Below are 18,640 nucleotides of genomic sequence, written 5' to 3' on the forward strand. Positions count from 1 at the left end.
GGGTGCTAAATCAGGTATTCGACCACAGCAGTGTAGAGGGAGAATAGAGAGATGTGAAGAGTATGTTTTTGTCTGATTAACATGGTCAGACAGATGAAGATGAGAGAGACAGATGACTTCATAATCTATTGAAAGAGCCAATGTAACATCTCATCATGTAGTTAGAAGCAAGCAACAACTCATCAAACCCGAGCTCTACACCTTTATCTGGAGCTCCTTTGACAATGTGAGCTCTGTGTTCGAGCTTCTCCACCGCAGTCACATGGTACCAGCTTATATCTCTTTTATTGGTCTTTACCTTTTCCTTTTTTTTTTACTCTCTACTTGTTGTCTTTGTATCTTTTCCATATTCTGCTGTTCAGACTATCAGAGATATTGTTCCACCTACTACACGCACCCCCAGAAAAACCTTCAGCCCACCTGTACTACGGTGAAGCCTGCCTCTCTAAATCCAGCTCAGTGCGATAAACTTGAAATCTGTGCTGATCAGGGCGTTGTGCTGTTACTGTGAAGCTGTGATGGTGATGGGCAGTGGCACTCTTGCTCAGGGATTTTAAATTTTGCAGCATCACGCCTCGTCCTCACTACTGAAACATCTATTTTTGCTGCAAAAGAAGAGAGGAGGGTTGTGATATAATACACTCCGGATAAAACATCTTAACAGTGGCAAATAAACATGATTGATCATTTAAGAAAAAATGATTCTCTCTATATTTTCAGCTTAAGGATATATCATTAAATGATCAATTTACAGCAAATTTATATAATGGATCTCAAATAAATTACTGTATTCACACTTTATGTGTCCAAAATAAAGTGTCCAGTTCAGCGCTCATATAACCGTATAAAATTTTAGAAAGCTGTTTTTGAACTACTGTAATGGTGAGGTGGATCTGCGGCTGATTGTTATAGCAGTGTCCATGGTGCTAAATCGTCTATAGCTTACGGGTCCTTCAGCAGGGCAGGTTGTTGAGTTTGAGTTTGTATAATTGCTGCATAATGCTTCCCTCTACTGGTCAAAAGCATGAAGAGCAGCCGATATACAGAATCATTAGAAATAGTGGTAATGAAGAAGTGTCCATTCATGCGTGCACAGCTGTAGCAGCCACTGATAGTTTAATGCCGTCAACCTAGAAACATTCAAATAAAAGTCATTATGAGATAATACGTTTTCTCAAGGCTGCCATCTAGTGTTTAATAGTCAATGCAACAAAACGAAACGTGACAGAAGAAACGTGATTCAGTCATTGTTTCAATAGTTTATATTTTGTTATCTTCAACAGCTGTAGGAAAATGTAAAAATATCTTCATCTTCATGGAGTATATTTACTTTTTTAAGCCCGGATGGAAGATAATATCATCTTTTTCTGTATTTTCATGCACTACAAATCTTTACTTGAATATTCAGTAAATTTACAAAATGACCACAATCTTCTCCTCTAATGTCAAAAGCAACAACGAACAAAAGAATTAAGAGATAAAGACACAAATAAATGTACAAAAACATACTTTCTGTGTTTTAAATCCATGTGAGCCAGATTAATCAGCACTCTCTGTAAAAGCTTCATCTTCATACAAGTCCTCCAACTCTCCTTCTCTGCTTCCTTCTCTGCTGACTTTCCTGCAGGCGACAAATGCTCAGTCATGTCGTTGAAGGTGCAGCACTATGTGAGATTGCATGCGAGGAAGAGGAGGGAGGAGGGGTCACACTAGACTAGAAAAGTTATGGCGTACTCGTCCTTCACAGCAAAGCTTATCACTTGCCCCCCAACATCAACCTCAATAGGACGCAAGAGGGTGGAAAAGCCAACACAAAGCAGTTGTCAACAACACCATGTGTCCTTTTATTTTTGGTACAGCTCGTTGCTAAGAGATTTGTGTTGTCTTGTTCCTCCTAAATCCTCTTAAGGTTGAACAAACAACTGATGAGCTCCACTAAGTATGAAGCATCTGAGCTCAGCCTAAATGCTTAAAAATTTACCTCAAGGAAGGATGAAGGTGAGACGAAGACCCCAGTAAGCCCCAAGAACCACTGTAAGAAGGAGATGTGACGTAAGAGGCCAGGATTTAAAGTTTGTAATGCAGTTTATGACAAACACAAATTTTACTTTAGAAACGCAGCAGTTGGTTGTGGACAGAAATTTTGGGGAAAATTGCTTTTTTGCTTGAGAGTTAGATTAAAAATTTGATGACAGCTATATGTCTGTTTATATTTATGAATGTGAAGCTACAGCCTGATACTGGCTTAGCATAAATACAAGAGAAGAGCGGAAACTGCTGATGTTAATTGTAGCCTTAATCTTTAAGCGACAACTTAGAGTGTGTTGTGGTTTTTGGGTGTATGTGTAGAATGAAAGTCATACATTTGCAAAGTTTTGTTTTTACATTTCAGTTTTTACATGTATTGTGTTACTGTGTAAGATTTTGAGGTGCTGTTATCCAGATTTTGAGTGATGGTAGCTGTTTTTGCTGCTGGCTAGTGCTTCATATTTTACTGATAGACATGTTCTCTGCAGAAAAAGATCAGTGAGTTCAATTAATTCATTTTGTGGTTATATGTAAATAAGATGAATAAGATCATTTTTTTAGCTATTTTTTCCCACCAGTTTTTTTTTCCAGTGACTGAAAAACTCTTGAGCGTACAAGCAGTCAAAAATAAAATCAAGCAATAGACTAAGAAACAGAATAACCCTACTTCTGTGATTGTCCATTAATAATATATTGTAATTTGTGCTGGAATTTTTTTAAAATGTCAAAAAAAACCTCATTTGTTAGTACTATACTATGATAATGAGTTGGAAGATGAACCTGGCTCAGGCTAAACATGAAGTTAATTCTGACCTGGATCAAAGTGCCGCACTACGTCATCCCTCCAAGAAGATCAATCTAAAAAGTTTTGATCTTCTTTAAGCTGGCTGGAGCGCCAATCAATACCTTTCAGAGTGTGGAATATTTCTGCCTTTAATTTGATTTAAAAAGCGTTGCCATTATTAGCTCAAATTATCAGAAGATTTCAGCATTTGCTCATCACATGTGTCAGATGGGCTTCACATATTTTGCTGAGTGGGAGACTGCAGCTCTGTGCTGTAGTACTGCTGGTGGCTGGGTAAGTGTGGAGGAGGATGTAGCTTCTCATCTCTTCTCATGGAGCTGTAATTAGCTGTGCCCCCCACAGACCGTTAATGGAAAACAAAAGCAGCGCAGCCACTACCGCTGCCACAAGGGGCTCCCACTTAGCTTATCAGGAGAGGACAAATGCTTTTATCTGCCTGCTGCTCGTTTAAGGACACAACAAATACAGTGTAAGAGCTACTCGGTATTTGAAGAATAATGCTCTTGATATGCTGGAACTGTAGATCTCCTGTGTGTAATATGTGAAAGAGACTCTACATATGAACTGATCTATTTTTATCCAAGCATCTGCTCGCTGCTTTGCTTTGTTAGAGGCCTAATCGCAGAGCTGGCAGTCTGGCAGAGCGGCGCAGGCAGGATTTGCAGAGTAGGCTACTTACGTAAGAAGACCTCCAGGGGCAGACATGGACCTCTCTGCCCGTCTGCCCTGACACTCAAAGGGATTACTGAAAGACCGCTTCCTCAGCATGGACTTCACAAGAATCTGAGGGACATCAGAGAGAGTATCAGTGAATTTGTGTGGTTTTGAAGCATAAAGGACTGAAGTAATTAACTTGTATTACCAGATGAACATTTAAAACATGCAGAAGAGATGTTTTTGTTTCTTTTCATTGTTGTTGTTGTGTTATTTTAACATGTTCAAATTAAAGCCACGCAATACAGTATTTTTTTTTTTTTTAAATCAGCAGCCAGCTGCAGGTACTGTGGTCTTTGCATGATCAATCAGATGTGTGCGACTCACCACAGTGGAGAGGCTGGGGATGAGTTTAATGCTGTTCTGCACCTCCTCCTCAGTGACCTCAACAACCGTACAGTGCTCCTCCTCCAGAGGGAGAGGATTTGCACCGTTCTCTGTCACCCACGGATGGAGCTGCATCCGGACCACATATGTTCATTATAATTGATGTTGTTTCTGTGATTCTAGGATGTGATAGATTTTCCTTCTCACCTTAATTTCTGGGATGGTGATTCTTGTTTCAGGGTTTTTTTCCAGCATCCTTTCAATAAGCTCCTTCAGTTCATTACTTATTAATGGCCTGTCAAAATAAAAGAGTTAGAAAAATAAGTGGATAGGAATTAAACACGTATAGGTATGTTAACATGTGACATAAAGCTACTGATGAATAATATTATATTATACAATAATATTAAATATCAAATCATTATAGACTGAATGTCAGTAAGTTCCAAAATGCTAAACAAGTGAGCACAAGTTTATAAAATATTTAAAGCGCCGATGAAAAAAAACAGCTAGCTGACAGAAGATAAATGTATTAAAGTAAAAACACAAATTACTGACTCCCTACCTTTAACTAGATTTGATAAAACACTTATGAATAAAGAAAATAACAAATTATAATCAAATAAATGATCAGAGACCAAAATTGATTTGTTCCTATTTCTTGCCTGATCTCAGGAGAAATCTATTCAATGAATCTATAAGAAACTACGATTTTAACCCATACTGGTCCTACTATATTTTACTCTTATGTATCTACATAGAACATTTACACAAACCTTGAAAGTCAAAATCTGAGATTGTCTACTGAACAATCCTACAGTTTGCTTACGTCTCTGGAAACTCCACAGGTTTGTTCTTTATCTTGTTGTGTAGATAAACTATGTATTCATCATAAAAAGGACACTAAAGCAGGAAAAATGAAGAAAAAGGGATTCAAATGTTAAAGGACTGACGTAAAAGTGTATTAATCTACAAGCATCATGCTGCAAACATGCTTACCATCCCAAAGACGAAGCAGTACAGTGTGACTCCCATTGCCCACACGTCTAATGCCTGCAAATAAACACAAATGATCGCAGTGACACCACTGACAGGCTCTCAGCAGGTTCGCTAAGAATCACTTCTTGATACTTTCAACTAACAGAGACTGATATGTAAAATCAAAGCATAGTTAAATCACTGATGACCAATAGGGAAAAAAATCGTCTCACTTTTCCACTGAAGCTCTGCTCGTGTTCGGTCATCGTCTCCGGAGCCATGAAGGCCGGCGTCCCCGCTGTGCTTGACAGGAGGGCGTCTGTCCCCTCAAACTCTTTGCTCACACCAAAGTCTGCTATTTTGACGTGGCCATCATCTCCCAACAGCAGATTCGATGGTTTAATGTCCCTGTGAATAATCCTTTGGTAGTGCACTGCACAAAAAAATATAGATTTAACATTAATTTACATTACATTTACATTTTTCCTGTTAAGTTTATTATTTATGTACAGTTTTATATTCTAAAGTAAAAAAAAAAAAAAAAACAGCTTAAAATTAACCTTTGAACATTTTCTCAAATATTTTTCTTTTAAAGTAAACATATTCAAATATTATCCAACAGCTTATCTGACCCAGATCACAGGGGCAGCTGTCAAAGCAGAAACACCAGACCTCACTGCCCCAAAGACATCCTCCAGCTTTTCCAGGAGGATACTGAATCATTCCCAAGCTACTGAAGAGACTCATCCTCTCCACGGAGTCTTCCTGGTTCTGAGACAGATCCTGACTGCTTTTGGTCTCCACACACACCTCAGCTTGATATTGTAAAAGCTCATGATGAACATATTTGCAGTTAGTAAAGTCAACTTAGTTAAGTTGCTAATCATTTTGAAATGTGTAGCTGTGACAGGAAAGATCATTTGGGCTTAATTTCATATGGAAACAAATTGTAGACACAGATGTTCACCCATTCCTGCCTTGAGGCTTATGAGTGAAGTGAATGCAACTGAACAGATATGTAAAATCAGATAACAAAAATGTGTCATAAAGTCTCTGTACTTACAGTACTCTATTCCAAGGACGACGTCTCTGAAGTAAAAGCGAGCCTGCTCCTCTGTTAGAGGGTTGTCAGTAGGCACCTCCATCACCGGTCTGACCAACATGAGAGGTGTACAAAAGCAGAAACGTACATTAAATAGTCATGCTGTATCTAATCATCATGGTGGCATCCCCAACTCAATAAAATCCCAATTCAGAGCTCAATAGAATACATGAAAGCACAACAACATACCCTTTTGTCACCAATTCGAAGGCTTGAAGACAGATTAAAATGAGATTTTAATGACTTCTTGTCTTCTTATTGAAAACAGTATTGAGCCAAAATAGATTCATAAATTATAATAAATAATAAATAAATTATTGCCTACCCATGTGAAGTCCATCTTCATCAGGATCATCCAGCACCTGGAAGACACAGTAACTGATGTTTATAATAATAATAATAATAATAATAATAATAATAATTATTATTATTATTATTATTATTATTATTATTATTAGCATTATTAAAATAGTAAGTCTTTGGCTCCTTTCCCATTGCTAGTGGAGAAAATTTAGTCTTTTTCTAGTCTATCATTCTGTCCACCACAAGCACATTTTAAGCACAAGGAAGCAGCACAAAGGCCAGTGACACAGTTACAGTGGTTGTTTGTTTTTAAACATCTTTTACAAAGACTGACTCAAACAGGGATAGAAGAAATAGATGCTTTTGGTTTTCTACATTAATATAACCAGGAAGTGTAAATTATGAGATTAATTATGGGATGACACAGGCATGTTCTTCATTGGCAAGAGCAACCAGGGCTCAGGCACAGGGTGAACATGCAAACTCCACACAGAAGAACGGTCAGTACTCGGGTTTGAACCCACTGCTGTGAGGCAATAGTGCTGCCCTCACCTGGTAGCTAACCTCTGTTAAATCTACTCTGTAGGTACGTTTTAACCCCAAGACGCTCTAAAATCTTAAAATGTAACCTGACGTCCAGCGCTCTGAAAATGTACCTACACCTCTCATTGATTCAGGCTGAATTGGCCTCTTTTCTACTCCTCCTGTGCATTTCCAGCCTCAGTTTTTGAGTGTATCAGTAAGAAAATAACAACATTACCTCAGCATAATATGTCCACAATTCTTGAAGGGAGATTTTGAAAAACGATTGAAGTGAATGTGAGGGAATGTTCAAAGATGTGGAAAAACCTGAGCAATAGATATGTTTTCCTCCAGAGAAAAAAAACACACACACACAAACAGCAAAGAGTAAGGACCCACCAGGGAAATACATCAGAGGTTTTTTTTTATTTGTTTCTATTGTGGCTGGCACCACATAAAATACTGGTCCATGACCACAATGTAATTAACACTACACACAGGGATGCATGCTGGCAACCGCGTCAACCACATATATAGGTTACGTCATAAGCTCTACGCTCCACTGCCAAAGTCTAAATCAGCCGTGAGATGTTTCCATCACTGCAGACTGGACCAGTTACACCAGTCACTAATGCAGAATCATTTCACCCAGCAATTAATGTTTATGGTACCCAACTGAAGACAAAAACAAGATGTGAGCAGATTCTTTTTAGTCCATTGCTGGAGGTTTGAAGCTGCCAACAGCAGGGACAACTTTAGAAGTTGCTCGTCATGTTTTCTAGAAAGAATAAATATCAGTGATTACTACAGAGTAAATCCACTGGGAGAATTCAAGACAAAAGCCTGATATTAACATACATTAGTGTGTACGTTTTCCATTGCGAAGGGGCTTAAACCACCCACCAACACTATCTAATATCTGCCTTTTTCCTGGATCAAATAACAGCTCATGATACGAAGCATGTTGAAGACGTCACTTCTGTGGGGAATCCCTCTGTGACTCTGTGTAAGCCACCATTTCCCTGCATGTCTGCTTGAACCTTAATCCAACATATTATCCAATCACCATGATATTGTCCCTGCCTCCAAGTTGCATTCCACTCTGTATTAAAAGCAGAAAAAGACTTTTCTATTATAAAGTGTTTATTGCATTCAATATCGTGCATACTTCAGCACAACTTTCATTCAAAGCTGAAATGTTTGTTGTGTTTATTTGTGTTGTTCTAAGCTTCCAATGAGATTGCAAGACTGAGTCCTCGTACCAACCTCGATCAGTTTGACAACATTATGATGGTCCAGTTTCTTCAGGATGGCGATCTCCTTGTACACGCTCTCCAGAGGCAAGGCGGCTTTAGGGAACAGATCCTGCTGTGACTTTGACCCTGAGGTCGGCAGGCGGCCTGGAATGCATACACATACATACACACACATAACCACTAAAACCACAGCAAAAAAGCCATAAGGGAATTAATACTTATGACTAAGAATACTTTTACACTCACGCAAAAATCCACACTGCCTCATCAGCTTCTTCTTTGAAACTACTTTCATTGCCTAAACGAATTAAATAAAGTAAATTGTGGTAATAAAGGCAAACTGACATGTAAATACTTCAGTATAGTTTAATCTTTTGACTTACATAGTGCTCTTCTGAATCTTCATTATAAGCCAATTTCACTACTCCATATGAACCCTGGAGTGAAACACCAAAGGTAAAAAGGTTCATAAATCGCATTCCCTCACTTCTGTATTACCAGAGTATATGCTGTATCATGATTTTAATTTACCTTTCCAATCTCTTCCTTTAGTTTATACTGGTTGAGCTGGATACAGTCCTACATAAATGAAGGATAGAATTCCATTATGTGATCAGTAAAATATTAAATGATTTCAAAATTATGTGAAAATTATGTAAATATTTCTCACATCAACGCCAGTGATTGACACACGTTTGGTCTCAATGGTTGGCTGTCGGGCCATGCGACTCCCTCTCTCCTGCAGAGACATTTTCCTGTCTGAGAGGCGAATTCGGTTGGTGTTGGTGGTCCTTGGACCACCCGACCTGTAGCCATTAGGAGGGGTTAAACGGTTGGCGGTCACGTTCATGGCTGCCACCAAGTCAGCAAGCTCGCCGTTGTTCTCCAATTCCAGCTCTGGCCTGCTGACGGTGTCAGCGCTCATGGTGGTTAACTCTGACTCACTCACAGCTCAGCGTCCCAGAGATGTTTTGGTGAAGAGCTAGAGGACGCATCATGGTGCTGACAGGTTGAAGCAGAAACAGACGAGATTTTGATACTGAGATCTTTGACTGGAAGAAAGTACTACTGCATAGCCTCTGTCAAATATGTTGCTTCAATTTTTTGAATAGTACTTCTGTGTTGACATTTGCATCATCTCTGATTCATACAAAAATGTTCTGCTGCATTTTAATACAATATTAACATCTTAATGCACAATATTGCTGACTGTGATCACACCAAGAGTCAGTGCATCTACAGCTGTGGCGATGAGGTACAATGTTGCCTCTCATTAAGACACACATTAAAGGAGCAGGTTTTCCAGCCTTGTTAGAGTCTGTACAGACAGATTGTGGGATGTTGGCTGATGCCTCAGGGTGACACTGTAAATGTAGATGTAACTCTGACCTTCTGACTGTGTTTGTATTTGTTTTTGATAAGACTACAATGCTATGGCATTTCCGAGCATCTGGTTACATTTTTGCCTTAACCCTCCTCTTGTGTTAGCTTTCTGTTATCATCTCTTATGTTAACGGGTCGGTTTTGACCCGTGAATTAAATCAGTTATAAAATACACTAAAAACAATAAGTGATCATCCAATTTGTTTCTCATCTCTTGGTTATCTTGTTAGGCTTCCTTATCCATGAAAATGTTGGTTTTAATACTTTTGGTGTAGGCCTGTGGGTCTTTTTTTGTCACTATACCCCTCGATTTCGATTAAAAAAATTGTAAAATTAACCTCAAGAGAATCATATTAATAAATAAAAGGTTTTTGTGTTACCTCACTATTACTGAGGGGTATAGGACACATCTCTTAAATAAATCTGTTTTATTGATCTTTTTCATTTTAAGATTAATTACTAAAATGACATCTATGGTGTTATGGGTCAATTTCGACCCATAGATATTTACATCAAGAAAAGACAAAAAAAATTTGTTGTTTTTTAGCAGTAGACCTTTAATATAAACTGAAAAAAAAAGAAAAAGTCCACTCCTCCTTTCTTTTGGTTATAGTCGTGGGTAATTGTGGGCTTTTTATCACTTCCCAATGATACAGCTACATCTTTGTGAAGTTTCCTTTGTGAAGTTCTTGTCCGAGGTCATATCTGGTAAAAAATAAAATATTACAGCTGATATTGTGATCCTGCAGTCCAGTGGTCATATCGAGGACCACACATTTTCATTGTTTCTTCTCAGGGGTGCCACTCACAGCTTTGACTGTGAAAATCTGTACATTCCAGCCATAGTTGGTTTTTGCATCACAGGCTTCCCAGATTTTTCTGCCGTATTTCCCTGGCTTACTGGGTATGTATTGCCGGTAGGGGCATTTTCCTCGAAAAGTGGACAAGACGTTCATTCCCTGTCACCTCTGGCCCTGGGATGAACATCAGGGGAAGAAGCTGCACCCATCTCTCCCAGACATCCCTGATGGGAGCAAGCTTGTCAGACCTCGGTCTGGTCTCAAATCTGAGGACTCCTGAATCAAAATGATATCAAATGTGTGAAGTGACATCGTTGCCCAGAAAATGATCAGATGTGTCTGTGTCTTCTGGATGATAGTCCACATTGTCTTCCTCCTAGAAACCTGCCCATCTGAATCGCTACGCTGCTCTGTGTCCTCTCCTTCATTTTCACCAAAAATATGATCCAGAACTTGGCTCACTGTGAATCTTCTTCTCATTTTTGTATGCTGCAAATTGTAAATGTGCACTCTGGAAGTCAAATGGCCACTCAAATGAGTGAATTCACCTCACATGTCTTGACGTGTCCCGTCTTTATTTTGTTTTGTTTTTGTGCAGGTATACTGCAAAAAACACGCAAATTAAGAATCCCCTAAAGCTCATATGATTAGGAGAGGAGCTTGCTGTCAATGTTTTAGCTGACAGTGCACTTATGATTTCAGTTTTGGCTTTAATTATTGCTTTATACTCATAATATTATACCTGGGTCAAAACCGACCCTAACAACACAAATGTCATAATTTCAACTAGGACATTTTATAATTTAGTGAAAATATTGTTTTTTGTTTTATTTTGTAGAAATACAGGTTCCTGACAAAGTCAAAAAGCCTTGATACAATAAACAAATGTTTGTGATTTGTTTTATGCATTTGAAATTTAAAATGGGTCGGTGACGACCCTAACACGAGAGGAAGGTTAAATCCAATAGAGACAGAAGATTAACTAAAATAATGACTGATTTTTAACATTCATAGTAAATCTAAAAGGAGGAACACAGGTAGGATTAAAACTGTTATCTCTTTATTTGTATGCAAACATTTAATCATATAGTACACCATAATGCAGCCAGGTCACCACAAGACTTATCACCTTTATCACCTTTTTTGAAAAAGTTAAAGCTGAACTATTGAAATGTTGGGTTTAATTATGTTGCACAACTGTTCTTAAGTGTTCTGTTATTGAAATATACAAACATGCAATAATATCCAAAAATCTCCTTATATGATTTTTGTGACTTTAAAACAGCAGGATGCCTTGATATTTTTTGATTTATTTCTGCACTAAAGCCGCAGCAAGAGTTGCATTGTGGGTAATGTAGGCACCAGAATTTGTGGAATAAAGAGGAAGCCCGGCAATGTTGTTGTTATTTGACTGCATAAGAGTTGAGGGTAAAATATAAACAATCTGATGTTAAAGTGTCACGTGAAGATGTGGTAAATTTGGTCTTTAGTAGTAAAAGGAGAAAAATGCAGTTTCAAAAGTCCAAAGGTGTAAAACAAAATTGGGCTCTTATGATCTGGATGAGGTTTTCAGATCAAAAGAGTTAGCGGGAGCCAAAACAGATTTGTTGACAAAGGACAAAAGGAAAGACGTGACTAATTATATACAGAGGACTGATTACACAACAAGACAATCAAGACAGGGCAGGCAATCGCAAGCATGGACATTCAGACAGGAGAAGACAAGTCACACATGGAAAAGGAGTGAGTGAGGACGATGAGATAAAGTACAGATGAGTGAGATGACACACAGGGAGGAGAAACTACCAACGTAAGGCAAGACAGAGAGGAAAAGACAGAAACACTGGGACACTACAAACACAAGAAATGAATAAGAATAAAATCCAACCAGGAACCAGAACCCAGAAACAGAAAGTAATGTTTGTCCTGCACCCTGTAACACTGAAAACACATGAACATTAACTGTCTCAGGAGTCTTAGCAAAAAACTGCCCGTAACCAAAACAAGTGACTGTTCACTTGAGGTCGGTGCAGTGATAACTAATGAGACAGTGAATAATCACAATACTTCAAACTACAGTTCCTGTACTGAGAAAGAAAAATCACAATTTCATGGAGGGACAGAAAAAATGAAAAGAGATGTGCTGAAAAGTGAAATGACAGCATTTAGCACATCGTGTCAAAATAAGAGTTTCACATCAGTGATTTTGTTTTAATAACTAGCAAAATTAAAATTCAAGTGATTGCTCTGAAGCCATACTTCAGAGGACTAACTTTTAAACTTACGTACGAAGTAACTCGAAATATCAACCTAACCTTGTTTGTTAGTTGTTGTTCATCCCCTCCATGCCCTAATTATTTCTTATTTACTCACAACATGCAGCAATCACAGACTCACAGGACTCTTTACACACTTTTTCTGCAAACTTTTGCAAACAATAAAATGTGTTGTGCTTTTTGTGCAAATAGAAAATCTGGTTAAGAGAAAGGTCCGTTTGTGGTTTGTGAGTTGAAATAATCCTTTAAGGAGTTTGGAGTTATATAAATAATGACTTCTGCAAACTCCAGCACAAGCATAGATAAGATAAGAAGTGATGTGAACAGAAACAAAGGCAAAGACACAGAAAAGGAGAAATCCTAACAATCAGAAGGTGCAGATAACCATTAACTCTTTATGAGCAAGACTTCTGTTGCCCATAATGCAGCACTGAGAACTGCAAAGCTTTTTGTGAGGATCTGTAATATTTCAAGATGACACAATTTGCACATTTAAAAAGTAATGTTGTTATAAATTTTTAAAAAGGAGAAAAAGACCTAAGAAATGCAAAAAAAACTAAAATAAAACCCTATAACCTCATTAGAACCGTCTTCAGCATACCACACACACAGTAAAACACATCATTATGCAAAATTTTAAAAAATTAAGTACAAGCAGAATCAATTCCTCACCCAGTGGTCCTGTGTTCAGGTTGTCTGGACATGAAGCTCCTCTCAGTCTCAGTGCAGGACTTTCACTGACGGACGGCAGCGCTGGACTTAAGGATTAACTGAGGCTACATATAGCCTCAGTTATTCTGAGGGCAGCAGTGGTCATGTTGACAGGGTGATCAAGACAGGACAAGGCTAGACAACAGAGACACACAAAACCAAGAATAATGCCACAGTGATAGTGACAATATGTAAACAACACACACTCTCACAATATGCTGTGCACTGCCGTTTTCTTTTCATCCTTTACTGTGATAAATACAGCAGATTTATATAAAAAGTATGCAGTATATAAATACTGAAGTCTTTAATCATTACAAAAATAAAACAATTCTTTTAAATTATTTTGAAATTCTCTAGAACTCATCTTGAACAAATATTAAACATGGCAAGGAAACTATTTATGTAATTTATTGACAAGAATAAATAACTACCAGCATTATCTTCAAAGGCTTTTCCCCAAGTCCTTGATTCATTAATAGATGATGTGTTTCAGGTTTTTACACATTCAAACTCAGTTTTAAGACACTCCTAAAGAAAACCACACAGACCTTTTTGTGTGAAAGGTTCACACAAGATTAAAGAAGCATTTTTATCAATTTACCAAAGTTAAACTAAAACATAAATATGTTTTAGTTTAACTTTGCTACTTTCGGCAGACTTAAAAAAAATTACAACAAAAAAAAAAAAAAATACAAAACATTTCTTTCTCCAGGATGTCAAACTTTCAAAGGAAGATTCAGGTTTACTTCCACAAGTTCTGCAGTAGTATAACCTCCGACTGTCTTTGAATGCAGCATCAACAGCTCCCGAAGGACGCTTCAGGAGCCAGCAGGTGTTATACTGAGGAGACAGAGAGCATCCACAGCACGGACGGTCAGCATGTCTCTGCCGGTTCAGTTTCACTTCGGCGTCCGAAGAACGAGAGAGCTGCGAGAGCTGCTGGAAGACGAGGACAAAATAACTCACATGGTCAGGAGCAGTGAAAAGGTGAGTGAAAAAGATGTTTAAACTAACACGAATAAGAAGTATTCGGATTCTTTTAAAAGTGCAGCGCTTAACAAATTCATTAGACCACGTTTCCCAAATTTGAGCCTGCACCCTTGAGATCTCCGAGAAGTAATTAAGTGAAGTGAATAACTGTAATTTGGCATCTTAATAAAAAGAAAAATGTTAATATGCTTTAGAATTTGTTACTCCAAATTTATTCCAAAATTGATGGATAAAAACAATAATTATATGTTAAAATTACAAATATAATGTGCACACATGTAAATAAAGACAGAGAAATTTATTTTCGTAATTACCAACATCGTTAATTGAGGGCATTGGGTGGTAAATGTGTTAAGTAGGTTACTCTGCTTCTTCGAAGTACTAATGGCACACAGTAAAATACTCTAAGAAATATTAAAAGTATTCATACTTGCTACATAAAAATGGTCCCTGTCAATGTCCTACTATTCGTCAGTGTTATAAAATCATTAATGCAGGGCTGGAACTAATTATTATTTTCATTATAAATTCACAGTAGAACCTCTTCCATTTTATAATCTTTGACTATCAAGTATTTAATATTTATTGCTTTAAAAAAGAGATTTAAACAAACATTATAATAGCGACTAATACATTCCTCCCAGTTGATTAATCAATCAAACATCTCGGGTCTGCTGTTGTTTACTTTTGCACATATGGGGGAAAAGCACAGCACTAATTCATTTCTTGTTTCTAAAACAAGATGTGGTGCTTTTTTAGTTTCAGAGGCTCCAGCAGGCTGCGCAAAAGACACGGATTTCAAATCAAAAGCTGGCCAAAGTCAATCTTACCCAGAAACCCAAGTTTAGAGATGCAAAGCTGCTGCTTGCAGTGAAGTACAAGGAGCTGAAGAAACTCAGAAGCATCATTCAGGCCAAACAAGATCAACTCGGTAAGTGAAATCCCTTCTGGTCTGATTTTCTTTGCCTGTCCAAAAACTATTTAAACAACATGCTGAAACACTTTAATTTCTCACTATAGCAGAAAAATACAGTGTTCATTATGCTCACTGGTGTCTCCTGAACAAGATCAGACATGCAGAGGAGGAGTCTGAGGTGAGGAAAAAAATTTTTTTAATTATTTGCAGAGCCACTTTGTTGATCTGTGATCAGTGAAGTATTTTCTTTAATCAACTCTGTCACGGTACGTCACACACTCAAATACCTTGTTGATAATAAGACGATAGTAAATAAATCTCACTGGATTACATCAGAAAGATCTGCAGGATCAAGATCTGTAGGAATAAAAGGTTTGCCAAGTAAATAAAAAAATAAACAAAACATAGGATTCTTTTGTTTTTTTCACACTTATATTAATTCAGGAGTAATATCCCTGCATTGGCTCAATATGTTCACTCTGTCTGGCAAAGTTGTGGCAAACTATTATCCCATTATAAAAACAATCCTAAAAACACAATAAATATATAGAGTTTGGTTGAAAAGTATTTGGACAGAGACAATGTTTTTCTAATTTTAGTTTTGTACAATACCACAATTTTTCTATTTTAGCAACTTAAGGATGGCTTGTTTCACCTGCATGGAGAGCTGCATTGACCCATGTTGTCTGTTCACAGCTAAATCTTCCAAATGCAAGCACCACACCTCACATCAACTCCAGGCTTTTTATCTGCTTAATTGACAATGACATAATGAAGGAATTGCCCACACCTGCCCTTGAAATAGACTTTGAGTCAATTGTCCAATTACTTTTGGGTTTTTTTTAAAAGAGGGTGGCACATGTTAAGGAGCTGAAACTCCTAAACCCTTCATCCAATTTGAATGTTGATACCTCAAATGAAAGCTAAGAGTCTAGACAATATGCTCATGTCCATTATATAACTGCCATTGGAATATGTTTCATTAAACAGTTTTAAAAAAAACTTGTGTCAGTTTCCAAATATATATCAACAGCAAGCTAAATTTTTCCCAGTTTAATACCCATAAACATTTCAGATTGATGCTGGAGCCAAGTTGTGCTCTAATGTGCTGCAAAACGCCTTCTGTATGTGTTTCTGTCTCACAGCTACTGTTTCAGAGGTTTACAGATGGAAAGACAGCAATACAAGATTTTTTGGAGCTCTTTGTGAGCTCACAGAAACTCCACCACATCAGGTTGGTCCTGATGAAGAACCTGCAGGAGATAATCCGAAATGAAACAAAAACAGCACAAAGGCTCAGTGAGGCTCACTATTTGTCTCTGGGCCTTCCTGAGCAGGTCAGTTTGACCACAGCTGCTGTCTTACCTCCATTCCTACTGGTGCTTGGCGCCCACATAAACACTGTGCCCTGTATCCAGCCTTCGCTGTTTTGCTCTGATGAGGATGAGCTCCTTCGAATGGGAGTGCACCTCCGAGGCCGCAAACCCAACCGTCTTCAGCCACTGAACATGCAGCCGAGGAGGCACCAACCAGCACCGCACTGAAGTCATGGATTTTTAATCAAATTTAGTCTGGATTAATGTGTTTGTTGTAATAAATAAATAAATAAAATAAATATTGAAAAACAGTAAAGCATGGGTAGAAGAATATATTCAGTTATATCAGAAAAAAAAAACTCAGCAGGTTTATTGTTTATTCTGCAGAAAGGGGTTCTTTGGGGACTAGACCACTAGTTAACTGGGCAGGGACCGGAATTAGTTAATTTTCAGTTTGTTTGGACTGATGACTGACCAGCCACTTAAATCATCCTCAACAAACTTAACATGGACATTTTAAAGAAGCTACCAAATGCAAAGTGACTAAAGATAAAGCGCTTCATAGCTCAGAGTTTTATTTGTTTTTTTTGTTGTTGTTTTTTTTGGAGGGGGATCATCCAACTCCCCTCAGAAACAGTTCCTAATGTATTTACTCTGCTGCTTTACTTTGAGTTACACATTTTTTGAAGCCTCACAACTCTATGAAGACCTTGAAATCCTGAAAGGTAGCGTTTTCTTTTCTTTTTTTTTAATCTTTTGCACACCAGATCTGTGTCTTTAACTCACAGCCAGCATATAATGGATACCACTCAGCTTTTAATGCTAGTGCCATTAGTGGAATATTATGAGAAAACACTCTTGCTGAGCTTACGCAAAGGTATCTTTTGAAGCACTTTTTAACTGATGTTGATGACAGTTCTGTCTAGAGGGCAAAATTCAACTCATCTAGCTGACTTCTTTTCTATTCATTTAAAGGTGGCTGTGTGCATCTGAAGTCATTACAAAGGCATATGAACAATGCCCCGTTTACTTTTTCTAAAGTTTTGTTTTGCTTGCACATGATACATGATTTCAGGTGATCGATATGGAGGTTGTTTCCACAACTGAAAAAAAAAATGCCATTCATAATGAAAAAGTTTTATTCATTCAGTGCTGGAAACAAGTGTCCATAGAACCATACACTGCAGATATACTATTTTAACATAGTAAACCACACCAACAATAACAGGAGGAAAAATGGTAATTTGGTAACAGTAGCAGATGATACACAAACACAGACACATGCTTCTGAGCTTTTAGCCTGTTTAAATAAGAAGGCGGTGGATGTTGGCATGTAACCAAATCAATGCAAAGGACATCAGCAAGTTTGTTTTTTGTTTCCAAGTAACAAACTTTGATCATTTTGATTACAGAGTTTTAACTTAAGGTGATTTTACTGTAAACGCTGTCAGTAATTATAAACTGGTTAGAACACAGTAATGTTTTCTCTGGTGAACTTGAACTGCTCACTGACACTCGATACCTGCAGCCATTTATGCCCAGAGACTCCTGCCAAGGTCAGAGAAGGAGCACAAACAACGCTTCCTTCATGATGATGTCCACGCTCAAAGTCTTTTGATAAAAGACCAACGAGTCCATGTCCTGCTTTGGCTCAACATGGACTCGCCTGAGCAGACATTAGGGTTAGCCAGGGTGCCATGTGGTCCACCACACTTTGCCATACCAGTTCAGCCATGGAGATGATTAGCAAGGTGGACCATGTATACGGGCTTTTGTTCCAGCACAGACTTCAGTTTCATCTTTGTCAGCAGCGTCTTTTGTCCTGCAAGACTCAAACTGGGCAATTTTCTTGTCTGTCAGCTGGTTGTTTTGTGCTGTTCACCTCCGTGTCTCTGCATTGTTTGGCAGGAAACTCGATTATGTTTGAATATGTGGATACTTTTGTTAATAAGCTTGTATACACACCAAGAATGATACAAATGGCATAAGAAAGATGAACTATCATAAAATATTTGTTGGAGCTTGCATCCTCTAGCCTGAAGTCTTTTACTGGCTTGAATCTCACACTAAGGTGGTGTTTTATCTCTGTATTGTTTCCCTGAAAGGTCTCATGGGGGATTATACAGAAGAGTATCTGTAACAGCATCCAGTAGTACAGCAGGTATATAGTAACACATGATGAGGTTCATTGTGTATGTGCGTGGGTCAAC

At 38.0% G+C, this 18,640-nt stretch overlaps 2 protein-coding genes across 2 annotated transcripts; one reads left to right on the plus strand and one right to left on the minus strand.

Annotated features, from left to right (window-relative positions):
- Nucleotides 1-1,126: 1,126 nt before the first annotated feature.
- On the minus strand, nt 1,127-13,232 carry camkk1b (calcium/calmodulin-dependent protein kinase kinase 1, alpha b). Its single transcript, XM_006801498.3, has 17 exons — nt 13,167-13,232; nt 8,706-9,037; nt 8,567-8,614; nt 8,419-8,472; nt 8,282-8,333; nt 8,046-8,179; nt 6,280-6,316; nt 6,144-6,165; nt 5,916-6,004; nt 5,086-5,285; nt 4,874-4,927; nt 4,704-4,777; nt 4,082-4,169; nt 3,875-4,003; nt 3,513-3,616; nt 1,982-2,032; nt 1,127-1,621 (listed from the first exon to the last, which is right to left on the minus strand). The coding sequence occupies exons 2-17, from the start codon at nt 8,958-8,960 to the stop codon at nt 1,540-1,542; spliced, it is 1,473 nt and encodes a 490-aa protein (XP_006801561.1). The 5' UTR covers nt 8,961-9,037; nt 13,167-13,232; the 3' UTR covers nt 1,127-1,539.
- Nucleotides 13,233-14,087: 855 nt separating this feature from the next.
- On the plus strand, nt 14,088-16,658 carry LOC148098943 (vacuolar protein sorting-associated protein 37D). The gene is made up of 4 exons (XM_087851725.1): nt 14,088-14,195; nt 14,958-15,129; nt 15,219-15,292; nt 16,260-16,658. The coding sequence occupies exons 1-4, from the start codon at nt 14,088-14,090 to the stop codon at nt 16,656-16,658; spliced, it is 753 nt and encodes a 250-aa protein (XP_087707851.1).
- Nucleotides 16,659-18,640: the final 1,982 nt, after the last annotated feature.

Source organism: Neolamprologus brichardi, chromosome 14 (genome assembly GCF_056152115.1).
Source record: "Neolamprologus brichardi isolate AB-2024 chromosome 14, ASM5615211v1, whole genome shotgun sequence".
NCBI lineage: Eukaryota > Metazoa > Chordata > Actinopteri > Cichliformes > Cichlidae > Neolamprologus > Neolamprologus brichardi.